This window comes from Dermatophagoides farinae, chromosome 2, assembly GCF_024713945.1.
Source record: "Dermatophagoides farinae isolate YC_2012a chromosome 2, ASM2471394v1, whole genome shotgun sequence".
NCBI lineage: Eukaryota > Metazoa > Arthropoda > Arachnida > Sarcoptiformes > Pyroglyphidae > Dermatophagoides > Dermatophagoides farinae.
The window spans coordinates 4,994,496-5,011,681 of NC_134678.1; the positions used below are offsets into that span (position 1 = coordinate 4,994,496).

A 17,186-nucleotide genomic window follows, 5' to 3' on the forward strand; every position below is an offset into this window, starting at 1 on the left:
CCAAATAGTTAGTATAGATAGTATTTGATCTGATAATCGATAAGATTTAGTATTAATAGTAATTATGCTTAAAACATCATAATGGATATTTCTAGTTAATTTAATTTGATATGATGATGGAAAATTTAATCAACATTTTGTCATCAATCATTTGGCCATAGGATCATTTGAAATGAAAGAAAAATATTCGAATCCTTATAATTTGATTGTTATCATTCGGATCGAATAACAATATAGGAAGTAAGGATTTTTTTTTTGCATTGACAATTGAAAACATGAGGCATTCAAATTTGAAAACCGTTTATGAAACAAAATGAACATATAAAAAAAAATTTAAACAAATTTTTCGATTTTTTACAACACTAGATTGGCCCATTTGAATGAATTAACAAATAAAAATACTTCTATTCAAACGAAATAGATAGTACAGAAAGAATATGTTTTGCTAGACTCTGACAATGTTCAATTCGATTAACGATTTTTTTGTAAAAAATCTTGAACTTTAAACATTCCACCATGCCCTGGAACGATATAATCTGCGATTGATAGTATATAATCACGATTGTTTCGTTGTATGGGGGGATCCATTGATCCAGCGTCAATCCACAATTGTTCATTTTGTAAATCGGCAGACGATTCAAATAAATCACCAACAATGGCCACTGTACCGAATCGCTCAACATTACGACAGATCACACTAACATCGTTATGCATATGGCCAGGTGTTGAAATCAGATCAACATTTTCGGTCAACTGTAGTGATCTCTGTCCGCGAAAAATATCGAATTCGAAATAATCACCAGATGATCGTTGATCACCAACGATTTGTGCAGCTTGTGGAAAAAGATTTAGATTACCAATATGATCCGTATGTAGATGTGTACCAATAACCATGCTAACATCAGAGGTTGTCATTCGATTATCTTGTAAAAGTTTTAGCAAACGATCCCGGTCCCATGGACCTAATGTGTCGACAATAATATTCTGTCCATTATTCAAACGAATCAATGTTGATGTACCATTAGCCAACATTGAATATGGTTTTGTATGCCAACGGCTATAACCATCTTGTAGTACAATCACCTGATTTGACATCGCCAGGCTTTAAAGTTGATGATGATGATTATCATCAAATCATAAATCATCAAAACTCAGTTCAACAAATGATATCTTGTGCAAAAGAAAAATACTCGCTAAAGTGCCATCTATAGGCTAATAATGAGATTTTGAAAAAATTTTATTTCAAAATTTTTTTTTACAAGAGTGAATTTTTTTTATACACATTGAATTAATCACAAAAAAAATCAAAATGAAAGAAAAAACAAACAAACAAAACGAAAGAAATCTCACTACAATGAAACAAATGTCATAAATGCAGAGATAAAAATCGATAGCCACCAAAAAAAAATATATGGATAATTTCAATCAATTCAATAATAAAGCCAAATGTATTTTGTCGTCGTCGTCGTCGTCGCATTGACCTTCATCATAGTCTTTTTCATGTCATCATCTTAATGCTTAAAATACAGAAGAACAAATGTTTACATTCGGAATGTGTCATTTGTGATTCGATTCGTACATGGATGAAAAATCATTCAAACATACATGAATAGAAAAAAAAGAGAAATTTTTTTTTAGTTTTTTTTTGATGTTTTGAAACAAAAAAAAGAGACAAAGTATATATATATTTAGAATCCTAATAATTGTGTCATGTCGAAATTTTGTTTATTCATATGCTTATGAATGAGTATAAATGAGTAATAGTGAATTGGTGAATTGGAATATAAAAATGTAGTGGTAGATAGGAATATTCTAGCCAAGTAATAATGATGATGATGATAAAAGATGATGATGTTGATGGCTGTTGTGGAATAATAATGTCATGGTGAATTATATGTCAAAATATTATATCCAGATCCTTGATTCTGTAATAGATAATATAAACGTTTTTCTACTGCTTCACGATATCTATTCAATATATAACGATCATCATTATTATTGATCTGTTGACTTAGGCTATGTAACAGAATCTGTGCTGTTTGATAACGTTTGAAGCTCTGTAAAAATGGAAACAAAGAAAAGAAAATATGAGATTTATGGTTTTTTTTAAAATAATTGTTATACCTCTTCACGTGAACCAATCAATTCATCGACGGCACCTGATCGACACATTTTCAATGCATATTCGTAAATAATTTTATCGGCCGAAATGTTATCCAATGTTTTTAGCAATAATTTATTTTCATCACGTAAATTATTACAAAGATCCAAACATTTATGATATTTATCTTTCATGATTTTCAACACTAGAAAAAATAAATAAATTTTCATTATTAAACATTGTGACCAATATGATTAGAAAAGTGTTACCATTTCGGACATTATTCGATGTATAAAGACGTTTATCGCTTATTTCTTTTTGTGACAATTTTAATGCCGATGATAAGAGTTGTAAACAACGAAAATATAGGACGAAACGTTCTTTGTTTTTCTGCTCTTCATCGGAGAGCTATATTCATGATGAAAAAATGAAATAGATTAAAATAAGTGTTCATTGAGTTATAAACAAAAATAAATAAATAATTTCTATTGCCGGCATACCTCGTTTGACGTAGTTGATTCAGATAACACAGCAATTGGATTGGATATATCATTGACTAATTCAAATATCGAATCAACCAATGCTAATACAAAGTTCAATTTAGCTAATGTTTCATTGTGATGTTTGTCAAGTAAAGTCTCTTCGGACAATACGGGTGGTTCGAAAGTGATTGGTGTGTCTTTAACATACGGGAACATACGTGAACGAAACGAAGTTGACGATGGTGATGGCGGTGAATGCATCATTTGACTGGCGCTAGGGCAACATGGAAATAAATGTTGATGTGCACCTGTTGATGGATGATGTGGATGATGGTTCAATGTATAATAAGGATGTACATTGGCAGATGATTGATAATGATGACGATGAACTAATTTATTATTATTATCTGGACCTTGTGGCTGTGGTTGAACGGCTGTTATACCGTAAAAATGTCCAGAACCGGCCGGACAATAGGTTTGTGGATGACCGTGATGATGATGATAATGTTGATGATAATGTGGATAATTTTGTTGCTGTTGAATATTCAATGCACGCGTTGATCCATAATAATCTTTGGCTAACAATGATGATGATGAATGTTGAATAGTTTTCATTAGGTTATCATTACTATTATCATTATTAACTGGCAAATGTGAACTAATTGATGGTTCCGTTTTACTATGACGAAGATTAGAATGTTGAGATAATTTTGGTGATGTATTCTGCATTGTATATCGTTCGGGTGACCCATGGTAATATTGTTGATGGTGATGATGATGATTTACCATCGAACCATAATGATAGCCAGATAGATTTGAATAATTTGATGTAGGACTAAATCAATAAATAAATCAATTAATTACCCATGAAAAAGTGAATTGTATTCAAATACATACTAATTAAAATATGGTGGTGAAATCGGTTGAGAAAATTGTTGTTGCTGTTGCTGATTCAGATGAGGTATACTGAGACGACGAGATCGGTGATAACTACTATTATTTCCAGTATTCATCTGCATAAAACCCGATCCTGGTGATTGGGTAGGACTCGATCCAAGTGTAAAATTCACCGGTGGAGACATTTGACTAACATCAGTGGTTAATACATGTCGAGAAGATCCGCCACGAGAACTGGCACTTTCAACACTGGAGCCAATCGATGATGATGAATCATGTCGTTTGAGATTCACTGTATTTGGTGATGAACAGGTTTGTTTCTGTGTGTTTGATGATTGTCTACGCTGTTGATTATTATTATTATTGACAATATTTTGAGGTGGTGTTCGAGGTGGACTTTGACTAGTCATCGATGATTTAGCATTCCCACCGCTATTTCCGCCACTAGCCGATTCGGAATCACTTTCATGTATAACGCCAATAGAACTGGAATTTGAACCACTTGAACGTTGTATCTGTTCATAAGCGGCACGTTGTGTTGGTACTGGAACCGGTTCAGGCATTGCATATGAAACCAATGGTCTCAATGTTCGATTCAATATCCTTTGAGGAAGACTAGATTCTGCTGCCGTCGTTATGGTTCCAGTTACGGTGTTTGGAATTTGTTGCGGTACAATCGTTGCTACTACATCTTCATTTATCATGACAAAATCATCGACATCACTCGAATCACCGCTATTTGGTGATTGTCGATTTTTATTGTTATTTGGAATCTCTTTCTTTTCCGATTCGGTTATCATATTGTTCGATTTTAAATTTTTCATTTGGCTAGAACCAGCTGATACTTCTCTTTCTCCTCCTATTCCTTTGCTGCTAGCAGATTTGTTCTCTTCTTTTAAACGATTTACACGAGAATTTTGATGCTGTTTCATATAATTAGGTTTTATATTCTCTTGATTGGATTTTGAATTTTTATTATCACAATATGTCACCATTGGAGGCAGATTAGTATCTTCATTTAGAAATGGATGACAAAAAAATTCTTCAAAATCCATACGATCTTTGGCATTTCGTCGTAGTAATCGAGTTAGAAGATCGGCTAATAGGGGTGAAGTGCTTTTGGGTATCCTAATGGAATTTGAACAAGAACAATAAAAAAAATTGTTAATGACCAAATATATTGAAATTCAATATTATCATTATATGACATGTTGCATTAATATTTTGTCAACATGAATTGATAATAATCAATAATCTACGACTACATCCGATTGATTTGAAAAGAAATGAGGGGAGAGAGAAAAAAAATCATTTTGACAGATGGAATCAAATCAAAACATTGATTTTTTTTCTTCGTCTCTTCTTTTTTTTATATTTCTATATATATTGATAAACTGACATTGAACCGTGTACAACAACATCAATGTTTTTGTTGTTGTTGTCATCGCTGTTGTTGATGGTGTTGGTATTTTTCCTCTGTTCATTTCAATTGATAATTCATTCAACCGAGACAACAACAACAACAACAAGTAACTCGTTAACTTGTTGCTAGGTGATACTTTTTTTTATATGTAAAGAAAAAAAAACCAATGTTCAATGTTCAGAATATTAACAACAAAACAAAACAAAAAAAATATGATTTTGAAAAACAAAAACAAATAAAGAAGAAAAAAAAATTGAAATAACAAAAAACACTTACATTGGAGCTAAATTTGGTGTCGATTCATAATAATGTCTTAATTCATGTGGAGTATTTGCCTTAAATGGTGCCTGTCCGGTTAAACATTGATAGATGATTGTTGCAATCGACCATAGGTCAGCTTTAGCACCATATCGTTGTGACATTATCACTATTGTTGTTCCATTAAAATAATAAAGGGATAGGGGATATGGGAATGATCATAAATTGATTATTGGGAATTTTTTTTCAACATTATTCATTCGAAATGAATCAATTGTCTATGTACGTGTGTGTGCAGTGCACATGTTATAATCAACAAAAAAAAACACGATAAATTGATTAAATCAAGAATGAAAAAAAAACCAGAGGAAATAAAATCTAATCATTATAAAAACTATAATGTCATTTACGTCGACATAGCATCATCATCATCATCATCATCAAAAACGTTTGTTCCCCTTGATGATGATGATGATAATTTTGTTTTTTTGGCTCAGATTCAAATCGAAAGCAAGACAATGAACGAAAATCGAAAAACAAATATGGAATTGATAATAACCGTATGATATATGTCATAAAACTTGATTAATAGATTGCATCATCATTCTAATAATTATAAAGATGATGAAAGATGAGCAAAAAAAAAATTCAATGTCATTATTCCCAGAATTATCATTGAAATTGTGAGTTTGGTGTTCTATGTCACCAAAACATTTCTATTTGCCAAAAAAAAAAATCTAGAAAATCATTTCCTCACACTTTTAGAATAACTATTGTTTGCAACAACAACAACAACAAAAAACCTAAACTAAATTTTATTTAGAATTGAAATGAAATTTTCATTGTTTTTGTTATTCATCATTTTATTTAGTTCTAAATAAACAACAAAAATGAAGCTAAATAATCATTTTTATGAATGCAAAATCATCATCATTATTGGATTATTTCTCATAATAATAACTACCATATATACAATAAATAAACATCATCGTTGACAAAAAGATATATACATGGCCAAATAATGAAAAAGTTATGATCATGACATTCGGATGATGATTATATATTTTATACAATATAATAATAATAGCATTTCGGTTCATCATTTCGTTGTTGTCGTTGATCATCATTGATGATATCTTATGATAGATTGTTGTTGTTGTTGTTGTTGTTTTTTTTTCATACTATTATTATACGAGGAGCATATAAATAAAAAAAAACGATACACTAAATCGGTTTGTACTGAATGACCGAATATAATAGATTGTCATCATCTTTATTTTTTTTCCTATCATCAACTATTTTATATCATGAAAAAGGGTAAAAAAAAGAGGAATGAAAAGGATTGAGTTTTCATTCTAATGTAGTGCATGAGGTCAATTGTGTTTCATTTGTATGATGATTTAAAATACGATAAACACACACGTACCTTCTGGAGCCATATACATTGGTGAACCACAAAGTGTAGCTGCCATGACACCTTCACCAAGAAATCGTGCAAAACCAAAATCGGCAATCTTTAATTGTATCGTTGATGGTGGTGGCATTCTGCCATCATCTTCAGATTGATAACAAAGCAGAATGTTCTATAAGTTAACAAATAAAATGAAGAGAACAAAAAAAAATGAGAAAAAATTAAGTCACTAAATTAACCAATAAACTAATATAATAACTATGGACATATAAATTTTATAAATTTTTGATACGATAATGACATAAAATGAAATGAAAAAAAGGGGCAAAAGAAAAAAAAACGAGATGGTTATACCTGAGGCTTGAGATCACGATGGACAACGCCTTTAGCATTCAATGCTTTCATTGCGGCAGCTATAATAATAAAAAATTACAGAAAAATCGATTAATTTTTTAAATGTCAAATAAGGGATCATTAAAAAAAACAAGGATGGAGAGAAACAAAATCTGGCCAATATAAGTTCAATAACATGTGTGTGTGTGTTTTATCTAAATCTCAATCTAACTAATAGAATGAATGAAAAAAAAAAACATAAATTGTCAATTATATGCTATGATGATAAATAAAACTTGAACCGATTATCTATTTAGATAAAATTACTTAAATTATGTATGTGTATTTTTTTTCTTGGTTTTTTAAAGCTTTTTTGTACAAAGATTTCATATTAATAATTCAAAAAAAAAATTTAGATGATTTTCCGTTTTTTCTTTTCATTTCTTACCTATTTGTCGTAAAAATATCCGAATCGTACTCTCTGATAATGTCCGTTTGGCTTTTAAAAGAAAGAATAAATTATCATTATATTTGGTATGATGATATAAGAATAATATTTACTTACTTGCATTAAGATAATCGGCCAAATCACCACCATTACAATATTCCATGACCAGATAAACATATTGCGGTGTTTCTTTACAATCCAATAAGCATACAACATTTTCATGATGTAATTCAGTCAATTCTTGTAGAATTTTTATTTCTTTTTTCAATAAATTTTGTGAACGTGATAGATTTTTCTTTGTTATTCTTTTGATGGCAACTTCTTTTTTAGGATTCTAAAATATAATGGGAAAAATAAAATAGGATGACGAAATTTTATTTAGGTAATAATTTCAAGCCAAAAGTGAATTAATGACAAGAAAGATTGTACAGACATTTGTTTGCAATTGAAATCCAATATAACATGCAATTAGATCTAATTTCTCAAATGTAGTACAAACGTACTTTTTTCTTTCATCCACTAATCAAACTATTTTTAGAGTTTAATCATTAATCGATCTTTATCGAACCTAGATATAATATATATCTTCCTTATTGTGATTACGAAATTTGAACATGAATGGAAATAAAAACTAGGATACAATCACAAACACACAGACACACACACACACAAAAAAAAACTAACCGAATTCAATCATAGACTATTATCAATCTAATTTGATTACGAAATCATTTTAAAAATCACGAGAGTAAAAAAAATGTGAAATGAAAAAAAACCCCAAGAAGAAATGAAAACAATTAACGGAAAGGCAAAAAAAAACACAAGAAACACGCGTTCGACAAAAATATGGATCACATGCTTCGTTCACAATGATTGTGTGTGTTGGTTATGTATCACATGCTAATATGTTTAGTTTGAGCGGTTTACAATGGTTTACAATTTATAAATTGTGTGTGTGTGTGTATTAACCAGAATGTTTTATCATCATCATTTTTTTCCTATTCTCAATAATTTTTCTCCCTATTCATCATAATGTGTATATTTTACTTATCACATAATACTATGGTTTTCATTTTCACTTGTTTCATACTACATATCAATTTCTCCCTCTCTCTCTCTCTCTCTCGGCAAACATCAATAGTTCAATATAGAAGAAAAAACCGGTTATAATCCAATTGATATTTTAGATGTGTGTAAATTATGGATGGATGATAAAGTAAAATATTCATTTAAATCTCAAGTAAAATATATTTCAACGGATTATTCATTTTCAGGTTACAGGAATAACAAAATTCAGAAAACCAAAGCTCAAAAAAATTTTCTTAATGAATAAATAGACCAATCTTGAGCTTAAATGTACTAGATTTCAAGTAGTTTTGTTTCTGTTTTCATTATCAAACAAGATCTATTATGATGATGACATCAAAAAAAAAAAAAAAATATAATCATCACTTGTTGATTATCATCATCAATTAAATTAACTACTGTAAATGAGTTCATATTTTTTACGCCCATTAAAAAACTAAATACACAACACATGTGAGTATCACATGTGAGTTTGGTAATGATGAATGTTGTAATAATATTTTCAGTTTGAAATTTGATACAAATGAAAGCATAATCACAGATCAGATTGGAATGAGAAAAAAAAATTGTACATTTTTGTGTGTGTTTGTGTACCTAAATAATTTGTAATAACATAGAATTTTGACAAATATTTCTCTTTTTTTTTTGCATTACCGTGTATAATGACTGACTGTGGATTTTATACATCCGAAATTTTTTCATACAACTAATTACAACATGTTTATGATCAAAATTCACATGGTTAATCATGGTCGATGATGGTGCATTAGCCACAACATGCACGTGTTTTTCAGGTGAACATGTTATTTCACTCTCTCTCTCTCTCTTTTACTTTTTCATGAAAAAAAAATTTTCAAACATAAACAACAAACATGATTGTCAAAATGAAGAAAAATCGACATGTTTGAATGTCAATCCTCATGTTGAGTGGAAAAAAAAACAATGGCTAATTTATGAGTATAATTCAATTTGACAGACAAACGATGAAAAAGAAAAACAACAACAGCAAAAAAAAAACATTTGATAGATTTATTAAATCATAATGATTTCATATACCATTCATTCTGTCATACATAGAGATAAGATAATCATTATTCTAGGAACAACTTAAAGACCCATATATACAACATAGATTCTAAAATAGCTTGAGAAAAATAAATAGATTAATCAAAATATATCGAGTTTAAACAAGGGCTAATATCATCTTTTTTTTGCCGAGCAAAAAAAAAATAGAAAAAAAAACCGTTACGAATCTAATGGATTCAACCCAGATATGCCAATACGGTAGAAGCAAATAACATCGTCATAAGCCCCATCAGGCATGAAAGCTAACTCTAACTCAAACTCTAACAACAACAATGATTTCTTGGCTGTTTTCAACAAAATAATAATAATAATATCGTCAATCACATGGCACCAAGAGTAACAACAACAACAACAACAAAAATTGATGCTACTTGCCAAGCTAAACATCCACCACATTCGTATATATATCCAGTTATACAACCACTACTATGACTATCATCATCAACATCATCACCGGATCAACATGTTTAAATCATTATTATTGATGATGATGATGATGATGATGACGATGTTTGATGAAACTCTTTTCTCACATGTGTCTGATATAAATTCTCATAAGATTGATAGAAGAGTATAAAGAACGTCGATTTACCGATGGTATTGATGCTACACAGCCTGCCATATGAAATAATAAGAGCAGCAAAGGAAATAATAATAACATTCAAATGCGGAAGAATAATAAATGGGTAATAATAACAGGAATATAAAACAACAATGACGACAACCCTAATAGTATAGTATCAACAATAAAGTTGATTTTTCAATTTATTAGATTTGAATAAAAAAAAATTTCTCTTTTTCTTTCCAAAAACAAAATTTAAATTTATATCCTCTATCTAATAGATTCTTTCATTATTTTTCGAATCATGATGTATTTGTATCTGAAAATAGGTTATTATCTTGTTCAGTTTGCAATTATTAAACGAATGGGGTGTGGGTGTTTTGGTGATGATGGTGGTGGTTTTTTTTAGCGCACACAAAATTATTTTCCTTCCTTATTGTTTTTTTTTCATTTTTCTCAAAAAAAAATGATGCAATAATGTTAATTGTATTATATGCTCGAATTTATATGAATAAATGAAGAAAAACAAAACATTTGTAAACATATTACAAAAAATATAAATATAGAAAATAATGAAATTTATTGCGTAACAGAATGAATTGCATTTGTGACGATGATAATAATAAAAATACACACACATTTCTTCTCCTATACACAAATATGGTGGTGGTGGTCGTGGGCCAACTTGTATGAATGAACGACATGACAACAAAATAGTCATTTTCATTATTTCTATATGAAAATTTAAAAAAAAATGAAACAAATTTCCGAATACAAAGAAAAAAAAATTCAATTGTCTGTCTGTCTTGTACATGAAAAAAAACATGTTCCAAACAGAATAATAATGTTTACAATAAAATAAAAAGTGAACATTCACCATATATCGCCATTGGATCATGTCCAAGTAAGGTAAACGATAGAGAGAGAGAGAGAGAGAGAGAGAGAGAGAGAGAGAGAGAGAGAATGGAAAAAAAGAGAAATAGGAAATCAATCAAAATACAAAATATGGCAAATGTAATCTATGTGAATGAATGAAGGATGCAAAATAATCATCAAAGTCGAAAAGGACATCGAAAATTATTACAAATCTAAAAATATAAAAATTGTTTTGTAACCTCGAATTTTACTTTTTTTTTCTAAACAATTTTATAACCTATTGTATTTTGTCCATTTTGTGATAAAATAGGTGTAGTAGTAGAAAAAAAATCGATTTCAAGAATAATTGAATAATAAAATTTTTCAATCAATGAAGGATTACATATTAAATCATCGGATGTGTGTGTGTGTGTGTTTGGAAAAAAAGAAGCAAATTTGAATTTGAAATTTTTTTATTTTATTTTTGACATTCATCAAAATATATCCAACACATATGATTCTCACTGTTGAACAAAACAAAAAATACAAACATGAAGACAGGAACAGACTGGTCTATACAAGTATATATTTACAATTATATTCTGTATATACAACAAAATCACCATCATCTGATGATGATTATGATATACAATCACACACCTCAATCAATCCAACAACAAATACGCACACACACACACACACTTACAGGGCAAGTGTGTCAACTCTTTTTCATTTATAACAAGATTTAATGTGATCATTTGGAAGAAAGGGGAAGAAAAAGAGAGAGAGAGAGAATGGAAAAAAATTGGATGCATGAATGGATATGCATCCATGTTCACATGCTGTATACACACACACACAACAACAACAACACACTTGTGTATCAATGTACTTGTTGCTTATGACGAATGATGATGATGATGATAATAGTATTTATTATGGAAGTTTCACCTTGAAAATCATCAGAAAAAAAAAGTTTGCTTGCGTTGTTCTCTTTCCTTTTCATTTTTTTTCTCTAAACTATTCTTCTAGATTTTGATTCATACTTAAAATGTGTAATATAATATAATTCATAAAAAAATGAAGATGAAGAAAAAGTCATCATCATCATCATCATGTGCATTGTGATGAATAGACACATACACACACACGCAACAAGAATGTACATTTTTGTATATAAATTGCACACACACACACAATTGTTTGTATTCCAAGTTAACCATCATCATTCTATATAATGAGGGTTTGTAAAAAAAATTCAAAATGAATCTGTCAAGGATTTAATGGTCATAATGATAATATATTTTTGGAATAATAATGGACACGTATTGAATGAATACATCCAATTGATCGATCAAGAATTTAATTATCATTAAAAGTTGATAAACAAAAAAAAATTCACAAAGATAAAAATGAAATTTGTTTCAAAAATTCTTTCTCTTTAACTTTTTTTTTTCTCTCTCTCTCTCTTTTTCTCTTTCACATAACAGAAGCTATCGTCAACATCATTGTTGTGTATGATCGAAACAGAAGGACATTTTAGTAAATTTAAATTTTTTTTTCACTCTAAAACCATTTGTTCGTATTCGTATGAAAAAAAATGAGTTAAAATTTTCTATTTACGGGTTTGTATTTAGAAGAAAGAGTAAATCAATCGAGAAAAAAAATACCAAACAATACAGCCATATGTTTGTGTCAAATAATAGATTTTTTTTTAAAACTTTTCTTGCTTGTATGATATTATTTTTTTTCACACAAAAAAAACTTCAATGATAAATACAAGTGAAAAAGAAATCTATCAAACTTCTTGCCTGCTGCTACCTGATGATGGCCATAAAGAACATTTACAAAATGAATATTTGTTGGTGCATTTATGTCTTTGTTGTTTTTGTTGTTGTCCAATATTCATAGAGGTTGCAACCACAGGAAAACAGGTAACTAACATACAATAAAGCAAGTTATATATTGTAAACAAAAGTCAGGTATTGAACTGGCACAATGTGTATCTAACAACAAAGAAAAAAAAGGTGGCCCTAGCTAAAATCGATCGACCATTCAAACCATTGCTTGAAAGTTAAATCTTTCAAGTAAGAAGAAAAAAAAAATGGTAATCATCATTATCTTCATCATGTGAAAAAGAAAGATTCAAGTTCGAGGAAACGAACGAAAGAAAAAAAAATACATCATACATGATGGCCATTTAAACAATTTCATTCATTACATTGAAAATCGTGTAGATACTCTTCTCATTTGGTTCTCTCCATCTTTCGTTGACCATTATATTATATTATATATCGATATTAATCCTATATAATTGGATGTAAAAAAAAAATAAAAAAGAGGCAACAAAAAAAAAATACCCTCGAAGCAATATCAATTACAATCATCATCGATTTTTGTACTAGTACAAAAAAAATAATAATCGATTATTATATGACCTCAAATGAACAACAAAATGAAATGAATTTGTGTTTCATTTTTTTTTCATTTGTGCCCAGCCATTATTCATTAGCCAGAATTTAACCAAAAAGATCCATTGTTGTTGTTGTTGTTGTTGGATATAAATTGAAAAAAAAGTGAATGAACCCAATGGAAATTTTGAAATGGCAATGGCTTCACAAAATATTATTCTCAATATCATTATATAGCGTCTCATACATTGTGACGCCATATATTATGTAGCTATCTATCGAATTCATCTAACTCGATTCTGTACATGTGTATGAGTCATCGTACGAATTAATCTTTTTTTTTGTTCTTTACAACTAACGACTCGAACACTAGGGTCGCTAAAGTTCTGGATAAAATAACCATAATGTTTTATTTTTTGCTCGTTTCAGCAACATTGTTTCAATTTCATCACTACAAATACAATAAAAAAATATAGTGACAACAAAGTTTATTGCTCTCCATCTCTACTACGAATTCAAACAAACAAAAAAATCACACGAGCAGAGAATTTTGTTTTTTCTTTCTGGTTAAACCTAGTAAATTAAATGCAAACACATATATAATGATACCAAAAAAAAAAAAAAAAAACAACAACAACAACAAATAGGATATCATGGATGGATTGATGTCATAATCTTAATCAAGATATGATCAATGAAATAATGAATAATACACACACACACACACACATTCATAGTGCGTCATAAATTGTAATGATAATGATAATTCCTAACAAACAATCAACTGATTGTCACTTTTGTGATGGATATATGGTGAAAAAAAATAGAGATAATTGTTATTGTTTTTTCTTACAATTTCAGAAAAAAAAAGAAATAAAATGATAAGACAATTATCAAAATGAATGTCAATGCCATATTGGATATCAGATCATCAACATAATAGACACATAGACTGTATATAACCAATATACAGTGAAAACATATTCACACACAGACACACCTACACAAAACACACTTGCAAAACAAAAAAAAATTCAATGATGTCAATGATTGAAATGGAAACTTACATTAATAAAACGACCTTTATACACAACAGCAAATGCACCATGGCCAATCAAATCCTTGTCATTATATTCAAATTGTCCAATTGTTTCCATTGTTTTTGATGATGATGATGATTGTTGTTGTTGTTATTGTGGTTATGTTATTTTTTTTGTCAATTAATCTGCATCTGATCAATCAACACATATATGAAAACAAAATATCGATTGATAATGATATTGATATATTTATGATGATTTTAATGTTGACTATATATTATCATTGGCATTATAGCCATGTGTTTTATGCAATCACATAAATATAAAAAAATTATTATATATGCTCAACACCGGAATAGCTTTTGATTGTGTGTGTGTGTTTATTTGATTGATGTTTATAAAATGGTGAAAATACGTCGAACAGACGATGATGATGATGATGACGACGACAATAATGATGAGAACGTCATTGAAACGTTTCTTTTTTATTTTATTTTTAATCCAAATTGCTCAAAATGGTGATTGTTTATCAGAATATTCAATCTTTGATCACAAATTTGTGATTACATTTGGATGATCGTCATTAATTTTTTTTTTGGGTAATGGGCAATCATTTGTTTATTTATCGTTCGCGATAATCGATATATATCGATCGAACAATACAGTACAGTGGGACTTTGATAGTAAAGGGATAGTTTCAATTTTTTTTTGTTTTTACATTCGACTATGTGTTTGTATTTATGTCTGTCATTTATTTGTGTATTTGTGTATGACATCAATCAATCAATATACATCCATGATGTTGAGAATGTTGTTGTCATTAGTGGTTAATGATGATGATGGTGATCGTGATCGAGGATAGAGTTGATTTTTTTCTTGTTGTTGTTGTTGTTGTTGTCATGCAACATCCATAGTAATCAAGTAGAGAGAAAAAAAAATAGGTATCGATATTCATAGAATCTTGTTGTTGTCAAAATGATAAGTTCGCCTGTCCGGGGTTTATATTAATACCATGGGGAAAAAAATGGTAAACAGAAAATCAAAATAAATTTTCAATTACAAAATTCCCTTGGAAACAATAATCAACTCAAATAATAATAATAATAACAGAAATGATGATGATAAACAAATCGTAAATCATAATATCAATAAGAAAAAATAAGAAAAAAAAAGAATGACGCCATTACCTTTTTTCTTGGTGACAAATTAACGATCGATAAATGTTCAATGATTCTTTTTTGATTTTTTTGATTATAATGATGATAATTCACAATGGTTAAAATGTATGTGTGATCAGAAAAAAAGGCCAACGAACAGATAAAAACCATAAACTTTTGGTAGTGGATAATTATTATTATAATTTTTAATGATGAAAAGCAATGACTTTTTTATGGCAAAATTGATTTAAAATTTTTTTTTATATTTATAGAATCTTGAGAGAGACAAGAACAAGACCATCAAACATCAATGAGAAAGAATAATTTTCAATTCGAAATATATATTGAGATCAGAATCACAACAAAAGGTAAAAAAAATTTTCAGTAGTTTTCAGTAGTTCAAATTCTGTTTAAGTATTTTTTTGTTTGTTTATTTCTTCAAGTAAAATTTTTTTTTCCAATAATAAATGCTTCGTAGTAAATGTGAATGAATCAGGTGATTATTATTATTAATATATATGATGATGATGACGATGGCGTTTGATAAAATGAGATAATTTGATTTTTTTTTTGTATTTTTTTTGTTGTTGTCGTTGATTATTATTGTTGTTGTTGTTGTTGACAAGATTAGAATCGAGATCACAATTTAGATGATGATGATGATGAAATGTATTGAGATGAGATGATTTATTGAGATACAAAATAAATGAATGGATATCACAATTTATAATTTTGAATTTTAATATATATATAAAAAATCAGCAAATCGTTTTTGTTTTCTCGTTATGGTTGATGTTGTTTTCAATCAAAGTTGATTGTGTGTGTGTGTGTGTGTGTGTTCGTTGAATTCAAATCAAATATTTTCAAAATTCATCAACACAAATCGAATGATGATGATTATGGTTCAGAAAAAAAAATCAATCCAAACAACAAAATAAAACGCGTATAAATAAACTACGCTACGACGAAATATACCAGAAATAAAAATAATTTCATTTTTGCATGATGATGATGTTGTCGTTGTTGTCAATGTTGTTTTCAAAACACACGCACACAGTATGTTTCTGTTATGTATTTTTTTCCTTTTTTTTGTGTGTTTAACAATCAAATTGAATCCAAAAAAAAAAATCAAACTACAAAACCAATACCACAGCCACCACTACTACACACTAATGATGAAAAGAGCCAAAGTACAGTGAATAGAAAAAAAAATTGTTATCCACCAAATAAAAACAAAAATTGTTGAACGAATAAATATGAGAAAAATAAAAAAAAAATAGTCAGGATTCAGGATTCACTCAATCAACCAAAAAAAGTAATAATAAAAGAAAAAAATGATCCATCAACCAACCAGCCAGCCAGCCAGCCATCTCGAAACCAATGGTAAACAGAACAGAGTTTCTGTTTTTGTTGTTGTTGTTGTTGTTTCTATGTGTTAAATAGAATGAATATATAAATGTTTATACACAAAAAACAACAAAAACAATGCGCACACGCATCCAGATGTTTATGCCATATTCATAACATCCATTCATTTTTTTATGCTGTTACAATTTTCAAAATGTAGCTGTATATATTTTGATAACAAGGGTGTATATTTACATATATATATATATGACTGCCTGCTGTTGCTGAA

The 17,186-nt window shown here is 29.0% G+C and overlaps 2 protein-coding genes across 3 annotated transcripts; both read right to left on the reverse strand.

The window, feature by feature from the left end:
* Positions 1–102: 102 nt before the first annotated feature.
* LOC124499783 (metallo-beta-lactamase domain-containing protein 1) lies at positions 103–1,175 on the reverse strand. Its single transcript, XM_047063745.2, has one exon. The coding sequence runs from the start codon at positions 1,093–1,095 to the stop codon at positions 472–474; it is 624 nt and encodes a 207-aa protein (XP_046919701.1). The 5' UTR covers positions 1,096–1,175; the 3' UTR covers positions 103–471.
* Positions 1,176–1,220: 45 nt separating this feature from the next.
* Positions 1,221–16,982, reverse strand: Atg1 (serine/threonine-protein kinase unc-51-like protein Atg1). 2 transcript variants are annotated; one of them, XM_075728448.1, is made up of 12 exons: positions 15,581–16,982; positions 14,421–14,584; positions 7,471–7,687; positions 7,354–7,404; positions 6,927–6,985; positions 6,588–6,744; positions 5,180–5,330; positions 3,481–4,608; positions 2,602–3,418; positions 2,371–2,509; positions 2,125–2,306; positions 1,221–2,057 (listed from the first exon to the last, which is right to left on the reverse strand). In XM_075728448.1, the coding sequence occupies exons 2-12, from the start codon at positions 14,508–14,510 to the stop codon at positions 1,881–1,883; spliced, it is 3,168 nt and encodes a 1,055-aa protein (XP_075584563.1). In that variant the 5' UTR covers positions 14,511–14,584; positions 15,581–16,982; the 3' UTR covers positions 1,221–1,880. The 2 variants fall into 2 exon arrangements, with proteins under 2 accessions (XP_075584563.1, XP_075584562.1); XM_075728447.1 differs by having other exon boundaries at positions 14,421–15,381; positions 15,581–16,930.
* Positions 16,983–17,186: the final 204 nt, after the last annotated feature.